This window comes from Onychostruthus taczanowskii, unplaced genomic scaffold (assembly GCF_017590055.1).
Source record: "Onychostruthus taczanowskii isolate IOZ18803 unplaced genomic scaffold, ASM1759005v1 scaffold6, whole genome shotgun sequence".
Classification (NCBI taxonomy): domain Eukaryota; kingdom Metazoa; phylum Chordata; class Aves; order Passeriformes; family Passeridae; genus Onychostruthus; species Onychostruthus taczanowskii.
Genome location: NW_024503679.1, coordinates 18,323,394 through 18,344,547, shown reverse-complemented (window position 1 = coordinate 18,344,547; position 21,154 = coordinate 18,323,394). Strand labels below are relative to the sequence as shown.

At 62.9% G+C, this 21,154-nt stretch overlaps 1 protein-coding gene across 3 annotated transcripts; it reads right to left on the bottom strand.

Moving 5' to 3' along the window:
• Positions 1-370: 370 nt before the first annotated feature.
• ZNF710 (zinc finger protein 710) lies at positions 371-20,971 on the bottom strand. Of its 3 annotated transcripts, none has more exons than XM_041419092.1 (5): positions 20,841-20,971; positions 2,714-4,136; positions 1,963-2,154; positions 1,433-1,607; positions 371-1,178 (listed from the first exon to the last, which is right to left on the bottom strand). In XM_041419092.1, the coding sequence occupies exons 2-5, from the start codon at positions 4,106-4,108 to the stop codon at positions 1,006-1,008; spliced, it is 1,935 nt and encodes a 644-aa protein (XP_041275026.1). In that variant the 5' UTR covers positions 4,109-4,136; positions 20,841-20,971; the 3' UTR covers positions 371-1,005. The 3 variants fall into 3 exon arrangements, with proteins under 3 accessions (XP_041275026.1, XP_041275028.1, XP_041275027.1); XM_041419094.1 differs by having other exon boundaries at positions 1,963-2,145; XM_041419093.1 differs by lacking the exon at positions 20,841-20,971 and adding an exon at positions 19,088-19,132.
• Positions 20,972-21,154: the final 183 nt, after the last annotated feature.

The window sequence follows — 21,154 nt, the reverse complement described above, 5'->3', positions numbered from 1 at the left end:
CTGACACGAAGTGTAGGGTGTGTGGGGTCAGCACAGGTGTCCCAGACCCTGATGCCTGCCAGGACCTGACCAGCTCTGGGTGCTCCCGGGGGTGAGGCTGTGGGTGCTGTGAGTCCTCTGCCCCCCAGCAGAGAGTGAAGAGCCCAGAGTGGTGCCAGACTCAGCACTGCCCCAGCTGCTCCCCTGCCACCTCCCTGGGCATGGAGGGGGCAAACCCCCCCTCACAGGCTGCCCCAGTGAGAGCCTTTTCCTCCAGCCCAGAGCAGCTGGGGGGCAAGGAGGGGGTGCCAGTTCCTCTGCCCAGGACCCCGCTCTGGTGCTCAGCCCCTCGCAACCCCCTCTCCCACACAGACCACACAGCTTACACGGGTTTACAAAGCACATTGGTTGAAGGGAACTGAACTCAGTGAAAAGATAAAACCAACCACGCGGCACATCTGAAAAAAATAAATTACTTTCAAAATACCATCATTTGCTGGGGCTGGGCTGGGTTTGCCTCCCCCGGCTCCACCGCTGGCTGCAGCTCCAGACCCAGAGCTGTGGGCACTGACTGCACCCTGAGCTTCTATGAAAATACTCTGTTCTGCATCCCAGGGCCTGACCCAGGGGTGAGAGCCCGGGGTGAGTGGGAAATGCAAACCCACCTCCTCATGCGGGCAGGGGCTTCTGCCCGTCAGGGGAACCCCTGTGCACAGAGGGGGGACCCAGGAGGTAGAATAATTAGTGATGCTCATCATCTTGCTCCACAGCAGCCCCTTCCATCCTTACTCATTCAGTGATCTGCTGGGTCGTGCCTCCCCTGCCTGCAGCTTCAAGTCACCAGGTGCAGGGTGCAGGCAGGAGCAGGGGGGCAGCAGCAGAGCCAAGGCAGGTCCAGCAAAGTCTTCTGGACATGCCTGTGTTCCCCAAGCCCAGTGGAAGCCATCCCTCCAGCTCTGGGGGGCCTGGCTGGGTGCCTCAGCCCCTCTTAACCCCACCAAGCCCCCACAGCCCCACCAGCCTGGGCTACAACATGTTGTAGTAGGCCATCTCCTTCATGGCCTGCTCGGCCAGCGTGTGCTCGTCTGGGGGGTTGCCCACAGCCCCGTAGCCGTAAGAGTTCTCCTCCTCGAAGTCATCCATCTCCTGCTGGCCGTCCAGCTCGGCGTGATCAGCCCCAGCCAGCTCCATCATGGCATCTAGGAGTCAGCACAGGGACACGCGGTGAAGGACCTGTGGGGAGGGCTGGGGCCGGCAGCTCCCCACTCCCTGGGTTTGGAGCCCAGAACTGCCCGGGAGCCACAGCCCCGCTCAGTCTGGGCTGCCTGGGGGGCAGCTTTTGGCTGAGAAGACGTGAGCCTTGCACAGCCAGCCCAGCCCAGCCCAGCCCAGCCCAGCCCAGCTCCCAGGGCTGCGGGGCAGTCACGATGCCCAGCCCGTGCTGGGGACCCACCTTGGCTGTCCAGGCTGATGTCCATCACCCCGTGCTTGACCTTCATGTGCCGGCTGAGGTTGCCCTTCAGGTTGAACTTGCTGGAGCAGTAGGGGCACTTGAAGGGCTTGCTGCCGGCGTGCAGGTGCATGTGGCCCAGCAGGTTGTACATGCGGTTGAAGGACTTCCCGCAGACCTGCCGGCAGCGAGCCCACGGTCACCCCGAGCAGGCAAAGGCTCTGCAGCACACAGCTGGCCCCGGGGTGCCCTGGGGCTCCCACCAAGACTAACGGGGCTGCTCTCCTCCTGCAGTCCCTCCTGGCTCCTGCCCAGACCAGTGGGGCTCCCTCCCTCCTCCCGCCCGGTGTGCAGCAGCAGCAATGCTCCCATCGCAGCTCGGAGCAGATATTGCATGCCCAAACGAGCAGGGGAGGCATCACAAAGCTGCTTCCATGCCCAAGGGCTCAGCCTGGCCAGATTCCTCTGGGCACAGCACAGCAGGACCTGTGCTCTCACAGCCCCAGCTCCACCAGCCCCAGTCCCACCGGTACCTTGCACTTGAAGGGCTTCACAGGTGAGTGCACGATCATGTGGGTCTTGAGCGTCTGCTTCTGCACGAAGGTCTTGAAGCAGATGTGGCACTGGTAGGGCCGGACGCTGGTGTGGATCAGCATGTGCCGCTTCATGTTGGCCTGCAGGGTGAACTCCCGCCCGCACACCTCGCACTTGAACTCCTTCACGCCCTGCCGGGGGGAGAGCTTGGGCAGACCCCGGGCACCGGGGGCACACGAGGGGGGCCAAGAGTGGAGAGGGGACCCCATGGGCTCCTTGTGCTGAGCACATCATGGGGTGTATCTGAGACCCCCAGCAACGTGCAGGGGCTGTGGGTGGGGGCTGGACAGGCTCTGTAAGTGCAGCTGAGTGCCAGCTCTGCTCTGGGGCTCAATTGCTCCCCATTAATGAGCCCAAGGAAAAGGGCAAGCACCCACACACAGTCTGCCCAGAGGGGCTCTGACAGCTCCCGGACAGGGCCCCCAGGCTACCCTGCAGCAGGTCTGAAACTCCCTCCCCAAGAAAGGGAACCCCCAGAAGGGCAGGGGCTGGGTCCCAGGGACCCCCTCTCTGCATGTCAGTGACCCCAGCTAATGCCAGCCACAGGTGCTACTGCCCACCTGCACCACCCACCTCCCCCCAAGACTGCGGGCACTGGGACGCTCCTCTCCACCAGCACCCACACCCAGAGCTGGCACATCTCCTCTGGGCACGATGAGGGCAGCACCCCAGAGGACCCTGAGCCCCTACCTTGTGCGTCAGCGAGTGCTGCTTGAGGTGGTGGATCTGGCTGAACTCCATGCCACACTCGGTGCAGACAAAGGGCCGGACGTTCTGGTGCTTCAGCATGTGGTTCTGCAGCTGGCTGCGGTAGTGGAAGGACTTGCTGCACTCCAGGCACTGGTAGAGCGTGGGGCCCTGGTGCGTGGCCAGGTGCCGCTTCAGCTGGGTGAGCGTGGAGAAGTCCAGCCCGCACTCCACGCACACGTGGCAGCGCCCGCTCTCGTGCTTCACCTCGTGCGCCTTCAGCTCGCTGGGGTAGGCGAAGCCGCGCCCGCAGAAGCGGCAGCTGTAGGGCTTGATGTCGGTGTGCAGCAGCATGTGCCGCTTCAGGTGGCTGGTCTGGGTGAAGGCTTTGCTGCACACCCCGCACTTGTGGGGCCGTGTGCCCTGGTGGGTCAGCAGGTGGGTCTGCAGGTGGCTGGGCTGCTTGAACAGCTTGTTGCAGTGCGGGCAGGAGTGGGGCTTGATGCCGTTGTGGCCCAGGATGTGGGTCACCAGGTTGTACTTGGAGGTGTAGGACTTCTCGCACATGCGGCACTGCCAGCGCTTCTGGCGGTCCCCTGCCTCCACCAGGTAGGAGTCATCGATCTGCACGTTGATGTCCAGCCGGTCCAGCTGCGCCTTCCTGCTGTGCTCGCTGGTGCCGCCGGCCGCCTCCAGCTCCCCCGGCTCCTGCCAGCCACAGCCCTGCTCGCTCTTCACCTGCTCGGGGGACGCCGGCGCAGGGGCCTCCGCCTCACCGGGGGACGGGGCACCCGCCTCGAAGGTGCCCACGGTTTGTGGGGCCCCCCCGGTGCCGCCGGCCAGGTCGCTGCCCCTGCGCCGGCGCTCGGTGCCCTCCAGCTCCCGGTGCCGGCGCAGGTGCCGCAGGCGCCGGGGGGGCTTCCTGCTGAAGGTGCCCAGGTCGATCATCTTCATGGCACCGCTCTGCACCGCCGCCTCCTGGCCGGGCTCTGGGGGCTGGGGCGCCTGGCCGTGCTGCCCCTCGCCCTCCTCGTCCTCGGGCACCGACGCGTTGTACGGCGGCTCAGCCTCCACCTCTGCCTTCTCGCTCTTGACCTTGGGCATCAGCCTCACGGGCGGCCTCTTCCTCCTCCGGGCGTGCTTCTCCAGGGAGGAGTCTGCTTCCAGGGTGTCCTCGTCCTGCCCATCCCCGGGCGCCTGCTCCTCACCCTCAGGCTCCCCCGGCTCTGCGGTGGCATTGTCCAGCTGCTCCCCGGCCAGCCCCGGGAAGAAGCCAGTAGGGGTGACGGTGGCCCCGAGCAGCTCATTGTCGGACACCAGGCCCAGGACAGCAGCCTGTGCCAGGGACAGCACCACCACGGCGTCCGTCTGCGTCCCGCACTCGCTGAACCGATCCATCTCTCGCCGCCGGCCTACGCTGTCATGGCTGAGGAGGAGAGACGCGGCCTGAGCCCCCGGCACTCCCCAACGCAGACACTGCACCTCAGGGGCTCAGCCCAGCCGCCACCTCCTCCTCAGGGAACCCAGAGTGACACCAGGGATGCCAGCTGGGTCCCCAGCACCACACACCCAGGATGTGGGGACAGTGGCCCCAGGGGTTTCCACTGTAGGGCTGGGGAGGGGGGAAGCTGGGATCCCTGCCCACTGTCAGCCTCTCTGGATGGGCTGTTAGTCTGGCTGCTTGCATGCCCTCAGGCTCCTAGAGTGACTCCAGAGAACAAGAGCCCAGCAGGTTGGGAACTGGTCACAGCTGAGTGCGGCTCTGAGCTCGGGCAGGAGCAGCACAGGGAGCAGGACGGGGCCCGGCAGGACACAGCCTGCCTGGCAGTGGGGCTGGCAAGGCAGAGAGCTGTGCTGGCTCAGCCCTGGTGGCTGGCACACTCGCCCTGGGGCTCCCAGCACCAGCACAGCACCCTCCCCAGCGGGCACAGCCAGGGCTGCCGCTTCCTCCTGCCGAAGGAGTGTTCTCCTAAACACAATTATTCCTGCAGCTACAACAAAGAAATCTTGCGGGGGAGGTGAAACAGGGATAAATTCTGAGCCAGATCCTGTCACAGTCCCAGGAGAACCTCCTGGGTTCTCCTGGGACTGTGAACACGAGGAGACGGTGGGATGAACCTCCACTGTGGAGAAGGGAAACCCCACAGTGCTGGGCATGATCCCTGCAGGCAGGACTGAGCATGGCCGGGGACATCGGCCTCTCCCTCTGTGCTGCAGGCAGCTGCCTGCTCCTGCCCACGCCAGTGTCCCCCCATGGCACTGCCCTGCGCCCCCAAACACCAGCCACAGCACGGGGCGCGGGATGGGGCAGGGGCTGGGATGGTGGGGCAGGTCAAAACCAGCGTGAGAAAAGTCAGAGAAGGGGGGCAACACCAAGCACAGGGGCTTGGCTGCCCCACCGCAGACACGCGTGGGAGCGGGTCCCTGCCCGGCTCCCTGCCATCCGCTGGGCCACGCGGGGCTGGCGCTGGCCACAGCACCGGCGGCTCTCGGCCCGGGCTCCGAGGGGCCGGAGGGGCCAGGGAAGGGCTGGGCCGAGACCCCGACCGCCCGGGCAGCGCTGCCCCCGCGGGCAGGACAGAGCGCAGCCGGGGGCGGCAGGGAGGAGACGGAGAGGAAGAGGATGGGGGTGGGAGAAGGAGGAGAAGGAAGGGGATGAGGCGAGGACTAGTGCGGAGGCAGCGAAACAAAGCAAGGAGTGGGGGAGGGCGGCGGCGGGAAGAGGAGGAGGGCTGGGAGGAAGAAGAGGGATCAGTGAGGGGGGCGTGCACGAACAGCCCCGCGCCGCATCCCGCCGGCTGGGACCCCCTCCCGAGGGGCCCTGAGCTGGGACCCCCTCCCGAGGGGCCCTGAGCTGGGACCCCCTCCCGAGGGGCCCTGAGCTGGGACCCCCTCCCGAGGGGCCCTGAGCTGGGACCCCCTCCCGAGGGGCCCTGAGCTGGGACCCCCTCCCGAGGTGCCCTGAGCTGGGACCCCCTCCCGAGGGGCCCTGAGCTGGGACCCCCTCCCGAGGGACCCTGAGCTGCCCTCGCAGCAGACGAGAGGGGACACGGGACGGGGAGCCAGCCCTGTCCCCACGAGCCCAGCGTGGCAGCGGGGTCAGTGGCCCCCAGCACGGCGCTGGTCTCTGCCCCCCAAAACAAGCCCCAGGAGACAGGAACAGCGCAGCCACACGTTCCCCAGGCCGGCACCGGAGAATCTCACCAGCACCCCAAAAGAGAGGCGTTTAGGGGAAAGCGGCGGTGGGTTCCTGCGCTGGGGAAGGGGCCAAGCTGCGGGCTCGGCAGGAAAGCGAAGCCCCGCGCCGCACAAACCTGCGTGCCCGTGCGCCCGGAGCCGGTGCCGCCGCGGGTCCGCCCGGAGCCGGTGCCGGCAGCGGAACGGGGCTCGGCAGCTGCTCCGCTTCCCGCTCTCACTTCCCCGTTCGCGCCCCGGGACCCGCCAGGGCGGCTGGAAACACCATTTCCCAATGCACCGCCACGCCAGCTGGGGTCACGCATTGCAGCTCCCCGCGACCCCGCAGCGCTGCCGGCCCCTGCCCGCAGCCAGCCCGGCCAGGGCCGGGGCTGCACGGGCTGCTGTGCCCAGCAGGACACGAGAGCTCCCCAGCCCCTCCTCTGCCCAGCCCGGAGCTGCGGCTGCACCCGCAGGCTTGCACCCCCACGCTCAGGGCGCCTCCGGTGCAGCCCCTGGAACCAAGCCCTCCTGCAGCCTGAATAACCTGTCGGTTTCAAGGCTCGGGTCCCTCGGGCTCCTTTACCCTCGCCTGCCACCCTGGTCCCAGCTGGGGTCACACGGACACGCCTGCAGTGTCCCCTCTGCCAGTGGCCCCCAGTCCACTCATCCACCTCGCCCTGGCCAGCTCGGCAGGGTGGATGCACCTGGGCCAGCAGCGCTGCCTGCTCTCCCTGACTCTTTGGGGTTGTGAAATTTGGGGTTCTTTCTTCATTTTTCCTCCCACTCCGAGGTTTAGTTTTGGTGCAATCTCTCCTCCCATGTTTCCCAACTCGTCCGGGAAGACGCAGGCTCTGTCCTGGCACATCCTGCAGACCCTGCCCTGGCTGCTCCCTTCAGAGCCTCCACCAGCTCCTCACTCACCACCTGCTCGCTTACAGTAGGCTTTTTTCATGGCTTTCACTTCTTTGTGCAATTTCACTTCCATTTCCCTCTCTTGCTCCACGATTAGCTCCCCAAATACTTCTCACTGGGTCCCTGTGGCAGCAGCATCTGCACAACAGGTTCTCCACTCCCAGCAGATTCCTTGCTGGATTCAGATTTTCCAACCACCAGTGCCGTGTCTGTGGACACGTTTCCCTTCCCTTTGCTGTTTCACCCACCTGCCCAGCCCTTGTGCCACCCCACGCAGCCCCTCGGCCAGCACCACCACTCTAGAGACAAGAGCCCGGGGAATCCTCAGCTGGGCAGCACGGAAACATTTCATCTGGTCCACAGCAGCCCCACCTTTGCGCCCCCAGGTTTGCCTGTAACCCCTGAAAGGAGCACCCACGCCCCCAGAGCCCAGCAAGGCACGGCCCCCAGAGGGAGCACGGCCCCAGCTGCCCCCAGACCCCACGGAGGTGTCAGTGACCCCCGTTTGCCACTGGCTCCATTCCCAGTCCCCTCAGCAGCAGCACTCCCCAGCCATTGCTGCAGGGAAGGGATGCCCAGGTACCCCAAATCCAAAGGGTTTGGGGATTGATTTACTGTGCCAGGGAGCCCAGGCTGCTGCCAGGGCTGTGCCCCAGCTCAGCCCCTCGGGGTGAGGGCAGCCAGGCGGGCAGTGCCAGGCCCAGCTGGCACCTGCAGCAGTGTGATTCACCTGGCCCTGCATGGGCTCCTGGCAGGCCCGGTGCCTCGGGCATTCAGCACTTGCTCCTGGCTAGCCCCGCTGCAGGGCTCTCTGCAGGACCCTCCTGCAGCCCCTCTGCTCCCAGCGCCTGGGGGTCCTGGGAGGTTCCCTGGGGACAGGTGTGAGGTGCAGACCTTGGGGGAAAAGCTCCCGAGGCACAGCATCGAGCCTCAGGACAAAGTGAGACCCTGGGCATTTGGGGTTCTCACTGGGGAAGGGGGGAGTAAGACTGTTCAAGACTTTTTCCCAGAAAATGGCTGATAATGGATCTGATATTTGTGAGAAAACCTTTGATTTTATTTTCCTTTCTTTCTCAAAAGCAGCCTTCATTTAAATTTAATAAAGGGGAAAACAGGCTTTCATCTTGCCTGCAGATTTCACATAAAGCTGCTCAACCCCCCACAATTTTGAAAAGAAAAATGTTGTTTTCCTGAAAATCACAACCAAAATTATTCTTAAACCTGACCCAGCATGTCTGTCCTGCACCAGCCCAAGGATCTGTGGGTCACCTTGGCTCTGTGTTGGTGGTGTGTGCCAGGGGCTGACCCACAGAGCAACTCCACACACTGTGGCAGAACCAAATCTGGCACTTCTTGCCCCAGAACTGACCCTGATACAGAGGAACTGCTATAGCAGTGAGCCAAAGCTCTGAGAAACAGGCAGGAGCCACAGAAAACAAATACCTGTTTAAATTCACTCTGTGTCTCCACACCAGATACTGTCAAACTACATTTTTAAAGGAAAACTTTTGTTTTAAGGAAAACTTCTCCAGAAAAAAGAAACCTCCACTGTCAGGGGCCCAGAGAGTGACAGACGTGACATCACAGTGCCACTGAAGTGCTTCTGGGTGCAGGGAGAGCAGTCCCTGGGGGCTTTGGCTTCACCAAACAAAGGACACACCCTGGGGTTTGCAGAGGGATGTTGATAATGTTTTTAGTAAGAGCAGGTGGAAAACCAAGTTGGGGAAAGTGAGGTTCTGGGAGAGACAAGGGCTCATGGAGGAGAGGGGGTTATCAGAGCAATCCCAGCTTCCCCTTCAGGGGCATTTCCTGTGAAAACATTCCACAGAACTGGGATATTCTCACTCTGATTGCCGTGTCCATCAGTCAGAGGGAAATATTTACCCTTTGAAACCGTATGGTTATTGGCAAACTCTGACTGGGGGGGAACAGGGAATGGTTTCAAATAACCAGAGGCTACCAGTGCTGCAGAACAAAGTGTGATGAGCACAGAGCTGCCTGCTTCCTGATTATCTGCCCAGGGATCTGGGATCCAGCCCTGGCACCTGGGGTGAGCGGGTCAGGCTTGGACAGCAGCAGCTGAGGGACAGAGCTGCCATCCCAAATGCTCTTCCCAGCACACAGGCACCTGTGCTGAGCTGTGACATGCCACTCCTGCTTCCTCTTCTGCTGGAAATCCCCTTTTTCCTCCTTCTGACACTGAGGCTTTATCCCTCTGCTCTCCATCCCTCTGCGCTCCATCCCTCTGTTCCTCCATCCCTCTGCTCTCCATCCCTCTGCTCTCCATCCCTCTGCTCTCCATCCCTCTGCTCTCCATCCCTCTGCTCTCCATCCCTCTGCTCTCCATCCCTCTGCTCTCCATCCCTCTGCTCTCCATCCCTCTGCTCTCCATCCCTCTGCTCTCCATCCCTCTGCTCTCCATCCCTCTGCTCTCCATCCCTCTGCTCTCCATCCCTCTGCTCTCCATCCCTCTGCTCTCCATCCCTCTGCTCTCCATCCCTCTGCTCTCCATCCCTCTGCTCTCCATCCCTCTGCTCTCCATCCCTCTGCTCTCCATCCCTCTGCTCTCCATCCCTCTGCTCTCCATCCCTCTGCTCTCCATCCCTCTGCTCTCCATCCCTCTGCTCTCCATCCCTCTGTGCCTCCATCCCTCTGCTCTCCATCCCTCGCTCCCCACCCCCAGTATCCTCTGCTCCTCCATCCCTCCAGTTGCTCCCTCATTCTTCCCGTTTCCCTGGCAACGCCCATCTCGCGCCGAGATCTGTCCCCTCTCTCCCTCTTATCTTTCTCCTCTCTCTTTCATCTCTCTCCTAATCTCCCTCTCCATTCTGAACCTCTGTCCTTTGCTTCCTTTCTCTCCCTCTCCCATTTCATCTCCTCCAATGCCTTCTCTATCTCAGGGTTACAATTATTTGAATCTCACTTTAAAGAAATGATCTGTTTAATTAACCACGGGGCCCTGGCCCCGCTCCCGCCCTCCGCAGCCTGGCACAGCCCCCTGCCCACGCCCCAAAGTGCCTCTTGGCTGAGGACAGTGGGGTGACAGTGCCCTGCCACCCTCCTGCAGCACCGGGCAGCCCTGACCTGCAGCCCCTCCTGTCTGGCCTGCACTTCTCCCAGAAAAGATGGGACCGGGTGATCCCTGAGGTCCCTCCAGGTCTGGGATTCCATCACTCCATGGTCCTAACACAGCCAGCAGAGAAGTCAGCAGCTCCTGTGCCACAGAGGTATAGCAAAACAAGGGCAGACTACAATGCATGTGGAAAAGGTGTTTCCTGAAAACCAGAGCCCTGATTGCATCCCTTTGGGCACAGGGGTGAGGGAAAGAGGGGAGGAAGGCAGGCTGCTCCCGGCTCTGGGGCCAGTGGAAGGGGCAGGCAGCCTGGCCCTGCCTCGGGGTCACCTCCACGGAGCCCCTGTGTTGTGGCACAGCCAGGAGGCCAGCGGAGCAGGCCCGTGGCCACCAGCACTGTCCCTGCCCTGGGGAGGGGTCTTTAGGGAACTTGGTATGAGCTCAGCCAGAGCAAAGGCTGGAGCCAGTGCTCTGCTGCAGCCAGGCGTGGTCTGTGAGCAGCCAAAGCTGCACCAAAACCTCAGCAAAGCTGCACCAAAACCACACCAAAACCCTCACCAAAGCTGCACCAAAACCTCACCAAAGCTGCACCAAAACCACACCAAAACCTCACCAACACCGCACCAAAGCCCCACTGAAGCTGCACAAAGCCAGCAATGCTTCATGCCCAGAGTGCTGCCCAGGCAGGGAGCACTTTGGAAGGGGATCCTTCTTGGCCCCAGCTGCCTTCCCAAGGAGCTCCTGCTGCGGTGCCACAGGGCTCAACATCTCCTCCCTCAATCTGCAGAGCAAACTGGTCACGCTTCAGGCCTGCTCTTCCAGCCCTTCTGCCCCCCAGGAGCAGGGCAGCGGTGACAGCCAGCTGAGCTCTGGTGGCACCTGGAGCAGTGAGGGGCCCAGCCTCACCTGCTGAGCCAGGGCTTTCCTCAGAGCCACGGGACCCCCGGGCTTGAGGAGGTGTGAGACCCTTCCTGCCACTCCTCTGGGGAAGGGCTGAGCCTGCACCCCGCGTCCCTCTGAGCGCAGTGACTGCACTGGGCACCTGCACACCTGGCACCTGCACACCTGGCACCTGCACACCTGGCACAGCCCACGAGTCCTCAGGGGCTCCCTGCGTGAGCCCCCCACTCCCCTCTGGAACCAACACCCCCTCCACTCCCACCCCTGTGCATGCAGGTGCGTGCTGCAGCAGAGGTCTGGGAGCTGCCTTCAGAGATTCACCTCATCCCCAAAAATGCTGCTGCTCTGAGCCCAGAGGCAGGAACAGCCTCTAACCCAGGTAACTGCTGAGGGTGAGGGAGAGGGGCTGCTGTGCCTGGACCCCTCTGGCAGCACCCACCCCAGAGCGCCGGTGCTCCAGGGGTTTGCCAGGGGTTTGGGACCAGCAGAAAATGGGTTCTGCCAGGAGCAGGGACGGCCCCAGCCCTGCTGCTGTCCCAGCCTGCCTTCAGAGGCTCCACACTGAACCCTCGCTCTGCCTTGGAAAACAATTTTTGCTTTTAAATGAAATAAACAGGGAAAGAAAAGACTTTCAAGTTCCTCCTTGCTGTAACGGCTTCTCCCCGGCACAGTCCCTTTCCTCTCCGAAAATAGCCGAGCTATTCAAAAGAGATGCGAGAAGAAAAAAAGGAACTGAATAGAGGAAAAGGGAAAGAAAAAAATGGAGCCCCAAGGGGGTGGAGAAAAACAGAATGAAAAGACAGCAAAAGTAAAGAAAAGGGATGAAAAATAAAGGAGGGGGAAGAGAGAGACAGACAGAGGAGCTTTGAAAAGAAAGAATGCTGCCAGCCTGAATACAGGGAGCAGGAAAAAAGGGCCCTGAAAAGAAAGAGCCGGCTGGAATGACCTCTCATTCAGGGCTGTGCCAATCACCGCCGCGATGGAAATCCTTTCTTCTTCCCTGCATTCTCTCTCTTTCCAGCGGGGGCAGAGGGAAGAGGAAGAAAGGGGAGTTAATTCTCAGCATAGCAGAAAATAAATCTGCTCTTTGCGAAGACCCTGAAAGGCGCCGAGGCGCTGGCAAACCCGTTCCCAGCACTCACACACAGACGGGGACAGAAAGGAAAAGGACCCAGCAACGGGACCACCTTCACCTCCTCACTGCTCCTCTGGAAAACGAAGGAGCAAACACCCCAAGCAAGTGTGCATTCAGGTCAACCCCCCAAAGCTTGCAGGGAAAGATCAGGGGTGGCTGTGGCAGAGGCAAGCCCGGGGGCTGGTGCTGTGCTGGGTCCTGCAGGGAGCAGAGGGCAAAGGGTGTGTGCAGCCCCCTTTGCTCTGCAGGTCCCAAACCTGCCAGCTCCCAGCCGTGCCTGGAAGGGCCCAGTGGGGTTCTGCCCGGGTCTGTGAGTGCCAGCACTGCCCCTGTGCCTCTGGCATCCTCAGCAGGGGCAGGGTTAGCAGAGCTCGTGTGTGGAGATGGACCAAAGTGCCCAGACAGCCCCAGATGAACCAAGGGGCAGGGCCAGAGCAGCGCTGGGGTGGGGGACAAAGGGGGCTGGCACCCAGAGGGATGGAGCCCACCAGGACAGCAGGTCCTCTGGGACAGAGGCTACAGGCAGCCTGGTGTCCTGCAGAGACCAGCTGTGATCCCATCCGACCCCAAAGCAGCCCAGGCTGAGGGTGAGAGGAGCATCCTGAGCCCCTGTGGCATCCCTCCTGCTGGACACAGCTCCTGCTCAGCATCCCCAGGCCTGGGGTTAATCATAAACTGCTGGGATTCAGGACAGAGCCATAAGGTCTGAGGAGACAACACACAGGCAGGAGGAGCTCGGGAATCCTGGTGTGTGTGACCCAGCTGGCTGTGAAAGGGGAAAACCCAAAACGGTACAAATGCCTGTCACCCCAAAGGGAACAAAGGATGTGAAAGAGCTGCTCGGCTGCAAGGGAAGATCCCCACAGTGGGAAGGGTCTCACTTAAGGGTGTTACTTTCAGGAGCATCGCTGCCCTTATGCCTGGGGACAGTTTCAGCCCAGTTTTGACACTCCCCTGTGTGGAGCCCGTCCACTCTGCAGGACGGTGGCTCCTGGGCCCGCCTGTCCCTGTCTCCCCAGGCTCTGCCCTGTGCTGGGCTGCGAGGACAGAGAAATGGAAACACAGACCCGTTCCTGGCACCAGCAGTGTCCCAGCAGAGCCGAGGCAGTGAGGAGGGCGAATAGCTCGTGTGGCTGTTCAGTGTCCCACGGGCACTGGGGAGCACCCCCGAGCCTGCACCCCGGCAGATGCTGCCCCTCAGAGCCCCCCAGCCCCCAGCCCAGCACAGACAGCTCCCCACTGCTCTGCTGCAGCTCACCCCAGCCACGAGGGAGGGCTGGGGCTGCCCGGGGGCTGCTGTGCCCCCACAGCTGGGCTCTGCCACCACCCCGTGTCTGCTGGCCCTGCTGCAGGGCTGGGCAATGAGTTAATCGTGGCTGAGGGGCTCTAATTTGAGTGTGATAATTAATACTCAACCGGGTAACCCTGCACGCGTGCGTCTGCTGGAGGGCGAGGGGCTGCAGGGCAGGGGACACTTTGTGCTGTGTGTGCCCTCAGCTCCAGACTCTGAGCCTTGCAGGAACTGCCCCTGTGTGCCACAGCCCCGGGACACCCCTGAGCACAGCACCAGCGACTGCAGCGTGCCCCAGCCGTGGGGAAGGTCTCAGTGAGTGAGGCACGGCTGAACCTCCAGCTCAGGAATCACCTCTGGCACAGGGAACTGGCTGTGGAGCTCAGCCCAGGCAGCCAGTCCCACACCCAGTGAGTGGCACTTCCCACAGACCCCAGGTGAAGGCAGGGGAGGGAACCAGAGCTTTGCACCACGGCAGGAGGAGGTATGGGCAGGAACTGGGGAGCACTGAGCCCCCTTGCACCCACACCAGGCTGTGCACCAGGCTGCCTGGGATGTCCCACTGCCAGTTTTCCAACAACAAGGCTCTCTGACGTGTCCCACCATTACAGGAACAAACCCAGCTGCGAAGACCACTTCTACTTTCAGATCCCCAAGGTGGGAAACGTTTCAGATCCTTTTCTGCACAGCTGAGCAGTCAGGGACGAGTGTTTGGGAGGCTGGCTGGGCCAGGTGGAGCAGGAGGCACCAGACAAAGTGGTGGCAGTTCATGAATTCCCAGCTCAGGACTGACCCAAGGCAGGTGTGGAAGACACATCTCCCCACATGCCCCAAGCCAGCCGTGCCTGCTGCCCCCGCAGCCTGCCTGTGTGCCAGCACCTCGCAGACCCACAGCAGCACAGGACTGGGCTGCTTTTCCTGGGGGAAGGCAGGGCTGTCTGCTCTGGGGATGCCATGCTGCTGCCAGGTCACAGGGCCAGGGTGAAACGCAATTCCTGCTTATTGCCCGTGTGCTTTTGTGTCTCATCGTGCTGTGAAAGCTCCTGCAGTGCTCCTGACTCTGGGCAGAGGCCAGGATTTTTTACAGAAATACACATCTTTATCCTTTGCAAAGGAACTGGAAGAACGGGGTCTGGCACTGCTGTCCCGTGTGTCAGTGGCAGGACAGGTGACACAGACACAAGCTGGCACCCCGGGAGCTCGCTGGGACACTGCCCAGGGCCCCGCAGCTCGGGGCTGTCCTGTTCCTGAAAACAGAGCTGGACGAAAGCAAACGCTTCTGAAAATGAAAACAAACGCTTCTGAAAATGAAAACAAACGCCTCTGAAAACAAATGCTGGGTGAAGCTGGCCTGGGAGCTGCTGGGGGCACTGTGGGCTGGGTCACCTGCCTGGCACACACTGCTCGGACAGGGCTGGCTGGGGGATGCAGGGAGATGCAGTGGGAAATCCTGCTCCTGAGCAGGAGGGTGGGGATATCTGCTCCATTTGCTCACCCTGATTAATATTTCCCAAGGTCTCAGTGAGGCTGGGCTGTCTCTGCCTTGGTTCTGGCAGCTCTGGCTCACCCTGTACCACTTGCCCTCCCCGTTCTCACCCCAACCTCCACAACCCCTGTACTTCGTGCACGGCAAAGAGCCATAAACACACACAGAACTCAGCTGTTGAAATAACTTCCTTCTGTGTGTCCCCCGTTGATAACCACACGGCCAAAGCAGCCCACGGGAGCCCCCTAATCTGGGGGGCTCTGCAGGGTGGGATGGGAAGGGGCTCAGCAGAGACTCAGAGCTCTGAGGGGGGAGACTCGTCCAGCTCTGCCCACGGCTCTCCCTCTGGGAAAACATCTTTTCTCCAGAGGGCACTCCCGGCCCGAGGTCAGAGCTCCTCTGAGGGACATTAGCTCACAGGGCAGGTGTGAGGGGGCTGGAATCATGGAATCATGGAATCACTAGGGCTGAAAAACCCTCTGAGACTGTGCAGTCCAACCGCTCCCCAGCACTGCCAAGGCCACCACTAAAACACCTCCCCAGGTACCACGTCCACACAGCATTTGAACACTGCCAGGGCTGGAGACTTTGTGCACAGCCAGCACAGAATGGCCACAGCAAGGACAAAATGATGGCCCTGCAGCAAAGCCGAGGGCAGAGCCAGCAGGGCAGGGCAGCCTGTGCCCGGCAAGGGCGACTCTCAGCAGGCTCAACAAACTGACAAAGAATTGACTGCCATGGAGCAGGGAGGTGTTTGGGTTGGGAGTTTAAGAAGCCTATATTTTGGATGGGAGCGGGGTCAGGATTCAGAGTAGAAAGTCCTTTGTGAGGAAGGAGACCCTCACAATCCCTGGGCACTGACTGGGAAAGGAAGCAGCTCCCTGGAACATCCATCCTAACCACAAAAACAATTCTTCCCAACAGCAGCCACCAGCCAGGCTGGTCCTGGGCATCCCCAATCCACCCAGCCAGTCCAGGGTGTCCCTGATCCACCCAGCCACTCCAGGGTGTCCCTGACCTGCCTGGTCACTGCAGCATCTCTTGGGGAGGTTGGGATGAGCAGGCCAGGCTGCCCTGAGGCTTCTGTGATCTCAAAGGTCCTGTCAAACCAAAACGGTTCCATGGCTCCAAGGAGGAGCTCACCCTTCAGAGCAGCCCATCATGGGTTGGACAAAGGGAAACCTGCTGCCTGTTCTCCAGCTTGCTCATGGATTCCAGTCCTGGGTCCAGAGGAACTGGAAACCACCCAGTGCCCAGTTTAACCCCCGAGCCAGGGGCTGGTGCTGCGGGACATGGGGAGGGCCCTGGGATGGTGGGTGTGGAACAGACTGCAGGTGAGAGAAGGGAGAAGCAGCCAGGAGCACACCAGGATTAACACTTGAAAGTGAAAGAAGGGGAGAGACAGAGCTGGTTAAACCGGGATAACACGGTGAGGGACAGGGTGCCAGGAGAGAGGCAGAGAGGGGAGAAGGGCCTGACACCACAGAGAACGGGCACGAGACAATGCTGCTGCTGCTGCTGAGAAACAGGAAAGATAAATTTAGAGGCAGTGGTGAGCACTCTTCCTCTGGAAGCTCTGCCTGTCCTTCCTCCCCCTGTTCTCCTTGTCCAGGCCACCCCAGCACGGGCAGGACGCGGGCTCCAGCCTGGTGTGGCTCTGATGGTGGGGGGCCATCCCAGCTGTGCCAGGGGGGACCCGGGGGACAGCGAGGGCTCCGTGCAGGCAGGAGCAGCCCCTCGGAGCAGCCCACCCTGGCTCCCACCCACGGTCCCCAGGAAATTCCTGTTCCGCAGCTCCAAGCGCAGCACGGGGTGTGCCCTGCCCGGGCACGGAGAAGTGGAAGTAAAACAATGAGCAGGGCCCTGTGCTGCTTCCTGCCCCCTGCCCAGCTGCCCAGTCCTGCTCCCTGCCAAGCCCTGCCCGGGCCAGGGTCTGCACAACGACCTCAGGGCTCCTGCCAGGGCCTGAAGGGGCTTTGGACAAGGACCTGGAGTGCCAGGAAGAATGGCACCGGACTGACAGAGGGCAGGGAATGGTCGCAGGTTGCCCAGAGATGCTGTGGCTGCCCCATCCCTGTCGGTCCAGCTGGAGGGGGCTTGGAGCAACCTGGTGGTGAATCTCCAGGGCCACAAGATGCACCCTGTCCTACCAGAGCTCCCTGCCTCTCGCAGCCATGCTGCTCCCCAGCATCCCTGGAGCCAGTCTGCAGAGATTGACGTGAACTTTCCGCGAGTTTGTCTTTGCTCTGCACAACAGAGCACCCAGACACTGGTCACTTTAACTGAAAACTGTGACCCTGCAGGGAGCATTGTCCAAACACTCTGAGGACCAGGAGGTGACAGCACAGGGACACTGCAGGGCTGCCCACAGGTGCTGACATACTGTTCCTGTTAATTTTCGCTAGAAATACTCAACTGTCACTCAAACGACAGATGGACAGCTGCAAGGAAGGGCCAGGAAAAGTCAAAAACGTGTTTCCCCCCTTTCATTTAAAGTTTGGGAAAGAAAGTTCATCATCCCTTGTTCCCCTTGGGGGGACAGCCCTCTGTTGAAGCTGCAGCCAGGCGAGCAGAGCAGCCTCCCTGAGTCCAAACACAGACCCCCAAACAGACAAACACAGACCTTCTTCCACAGCTCAGCAGGAGCACCTCCTTCCCCTCTGACGTGCCACATTTCACTGTGCTTTGGGCAGAAACTGGGATTGAGGGAAAGCCATGCTGGGACCGGGCTGTGCCAGGACTTCTCCCACACTAACCCCACTCGACCCACAGCCACTTCCAGGGTGAGGGAGGAGAGGAGGGTGTGCAGGGGCTGAGGAGAAAATGTGGGACAGAGGAACCAAGGAGAACACTTGCCACTGATCATGGTGTCTGTCCCCAAGGCCAAAGCCCTTGGGAAGGGCATGACTCACCCTGAGGACTCCAGCCACAGCAGCACAGAGGATGGGATGGGGCACTGCTGGCACATCCCATCCATCTCACCCCATCCCATCCATCCCATCCCATCCCATCCCATCCCATCCCATCCCATCCCATCCCATCCCATCCCTCCAGCCCCACTGCTCCACCTCCGTGGCACACGTGCCCTGAACAGGTATTTGGGGCACTCCACGAGCTGGCACCTGAGCCCAGACAGGTGGACTCCATGGGCCAGGGGCGTGATGGGGCTCGGGAAACCAAACCTGGGAGTGGGTGGCAGGGGGCAACAAACCCAGCAGGAAGCCCCCTTGACACAAGGCTACCCCTCATCCCCGCACGGCTCTGGCCTGGCAGCCCCCAGAGACTGGGCTGGGCTGGGCTGGAGCTGCCCTCTCCACCAGGAATAACCAACTGAGAAACGAAGGAGTGCAGGCAGCCTCTCTCTCACGGGCTGTGATGCTGAGGCTGCTGTCTCCCCGTGACCTCCAAGCCAGGATGCATTTGTTTAATCCTGTGGCCAGCCTGAGCACCCTCAGGGTCCAGCTGTACCGTGTGGGAACCACTTGGATCCTCAGCTCGGCTAAACCTGGGCCAGGGGAGTGACCGAGGCAAGCCTGGGAGCACGGTGTGGGAACAGAGCGAGGCATGGGACACAGGACCGAGGTGTGGGGCACGGGAGCAGCGTGTGGGGTGTGGGAGCTGATGGAGCTGCAGGCTTTGCAGCAGGTGGGGCCAGGCTCCAGTCTGGTGCAGGTCAGGCTCTGGGCTGCCCCTGGTCACCCTTCTCCTCCTACACAGCTGCTCACAAGAAAAATCCTAATGCTTGACTAATTAATGCATTATAACTAATTTATCCATTACACCCTGTTATGACCAGAGCTCCGGAGGGCTTTCACACGGCTCCCCTCGGTCCCTTGCTGGGCTGCAGAACTCAAAGGCCCCCGGTGCCCGGGGAGCCCCCACGGTCCCACCCGGGCCCAGCCGGGCTGTTCCGGACCGCAGGTGGAGCGGGACCCGCCTGCTGCGGGAGCAGCCCGCAGTCACCGGAGCGCTCTGCCGCCGCCAACACGGGCACCCCCCCGGACCCCTCCCGCCGGCAAACACCGGGAAACGGCCGGGGCTCGGGGCGGGGAGCGGACCCGCGCCCGGGGGGATGCTCGGGCCGGGGTCGCGCCCGCCGCGGGTCCCTCCGCCCGCGACCCCCGCCCGCAACAGGTCAGGGACCCGCCCCGCGCCTCCCCGCAACTTTCCCGGCCGAGAAAGTTTGCGCTCGGCCACGGGGAAAGTTCTGGGGGGTTCACCGGGAGGGGCGGCCCCGGCGCGGAGCCGGGACCCCGGCCCGCCCCGCTCCTCCCGCCGCCATCGCTCCGCGTCGCCGGCGCGGGCAGGGAGGCGGCGACAGCGCGGGGTCCCCGCCGCCGTACCCCGCGGGAAGCGGGGCGGGGGCTGCGCTTTAGGGGCGCGGGGGGCCCCTGAGGACTCACCGGCGGCTCCTCGGGGCGGCGGCGGCGGCTCCGGGCCCGGCGCTGGGTGCGCAGGAAGGAAGAAGGAGGGAATGAGGCAGGGCTGACGTGAAGGGATGCAAAGCAGCTCCTCCTAACTCGCCCGCCCTTCATCTTCCTCCCCCTCCTCAACTTGCCCGACCACCGCGAACCGCCCCCCCCGCCCCAGCAGCACCTTCCACCGGAGCGGGGCCGCGCTCGGTGCCAGTTTGGGGGGGTCCAGGGTGGGGGGCTGGGGGTGGGAGCGGTCCCTGTGCCCACGCTGTCCCTGCAGCATGTCCCCTGCAGCAGCACAGGGGTCATTCTCTAGCTCCCCCTCGTTCTGGGGGGCTGTGACCCCACGGAGTGATGCCGAGGAGGGGGTGACCTTCTCGGGACACCCATACCCAGCTGGGCGTCTCTCCTCCGCCATGGGGGTGGGAACGGTCGTGTGCACCCCAAAAAAGCTGGCAGGGATTGATGGCAGGGACTCCTCTCGCCCCAAAAACGGGACGACAGGAGTTAGGGATGTTAGAGGAATTGGAGGGGTTTCGGGGGATGCTGTTCGCCCGACACAAAGAGGCGGAGGGAGAGGCCACGGTGGGCGGCAGGAGGCGGCCAGAGGAGGGAGAGAGAAGGGACGGGGGAAGGGAAGGGGAGCGGGTGACCCAGAAGGTGGAGGGTTTGGGAAAGGGGGTGCTCCTGGCTCCCCCAAGGAGGCCGAGGGAGAGTTACGCGGCTGTGGGGATGTGGCGGCTGGCCCCAAAGGAGAGGGGGTGGCAACAGCCAAGGACCTGCGGGCTTTGGCTCCCGTGCTGAGCGGGAGGAGGAAGAAGAGGAGGCGGAGGAGGGTCTCCTCCCCGCAGAAGAAGGAGCGTGCGGTGTGTCGGGAGACTCCCGTCCCCACGGAAGCCGGGGCGATTAGCCGGCCGGGCTAACCGCAGCAGAGCGCTCTCCTCACGCAGCCCTTTGTCTGGGCTCACTTCTGCTTTCCTGGTCTGGTTTTTTTTTTTGTGTTCGAGGTGAAAACTGAGCTCCCTGCTCTGTGCCGCTGCCGCTGCCGGTGCTCACAGCCCCCGCCGGTCTGCGGGCTGCCCGGCACCCCGTCAGCCCGGTGTCCCCGGGTGTCCCCAAGCGCCGCGTCCCTGCCCAGGGCCGGCGCGGCCTCGCCCCGCACGTGGCTGCAGACGGCTCTGCCCGCGGTGTGCGCGGTACTGAGGGCAGCGACGGGCGGCCCGCCGCTCTGCACTCCCGCGGTGCCGTGCCTGGCGCCGGGGCTGCCGCTGGCACCTGGCGGGGCACGGAGCGGGGCACCGGGCAGCACGCGGGTGGGACACGGGACGGGGAACAAAGCGGGGCACAGCGCGGGACACAGAGCGGGGAACAGGGCGGGACGCAGAGCGGGGTGCACCGAGTGACCCGGAGCGGGACCGGGAGCGGGACCGGGACCCGGAGCGGGCCAGCCCCGGCACCGCCGGCTGTCAGGCGGCCGCTGCCCGTCCACGTCAGCCAATCAGGACGCGGATTGAGAAGGATGCAGCCTCCTCAGCCAACCAGAACGCGGGTTCAAGAGGACGCGGCCATGCCAGCCAATCAGAACGCGGGTTAATGAGGCTGCGGCCTCAGCCAATCAGAAGGAGGAGGCCCGAGGCCGCAGCCGGCCCAGCCAATCAGGACGCGCGGTGTGCCGCCGCTGGTGCCGCCGCGGCTCGGCCCTTTCCCGGTCCGTTCTCCGCCCCGCGCGGCGCGCACTGACCCTTCTGTGCCGGCCCTCCATGTCCCGCGCCGTGCCCGGCGCTCCCGAGGAGCCGTGCCCTCCGGGTAGGGGCCCCTGGATAGCGCCGGGTGCCACGCGGGATTGCCCCGCCCTGCTCTCACGCTCCCCAGCGCGGGGCGCTGTTGCGGGCCCCGGCCGGTGTGTGCCCGCGCTGGGGGAAGCGGGACCGGGCAGTGGCCGGTGAGCTCTGCCCCTGCCGGTGCCCACGCGCCCTCCGGGCATACAGAACCGCTGGCTCTTTAAAAGCGGGCGTGGCCTAACGCATCGCCCCACCCCCTGCGCGAGGCGCCGGT

Coding starts and splice junctions, on each gene's coding strand:
- ZNF710 (XM_041419092.1), bottom strand. CDS start 4,108: ATGGATCGGTTCAGCGAGTGCGGGACGCAGACGGACGCCGTGGTGGTG. Junction 1,608..1,962: donor TGAAGCCCTTCAAGTGCAAG/GTACCGGTGGGA, acceptor CGCTGCCGGCAG/GTCTGCGGGAAGTCCTTCAA. Junction 1,179..1,432: donor CATCAGCCTGGACAGCCAAG/GTGGGTCCCCAG, acceptor GCTGACTCCTAG/ATGCCATGATGGAGCTGGCT.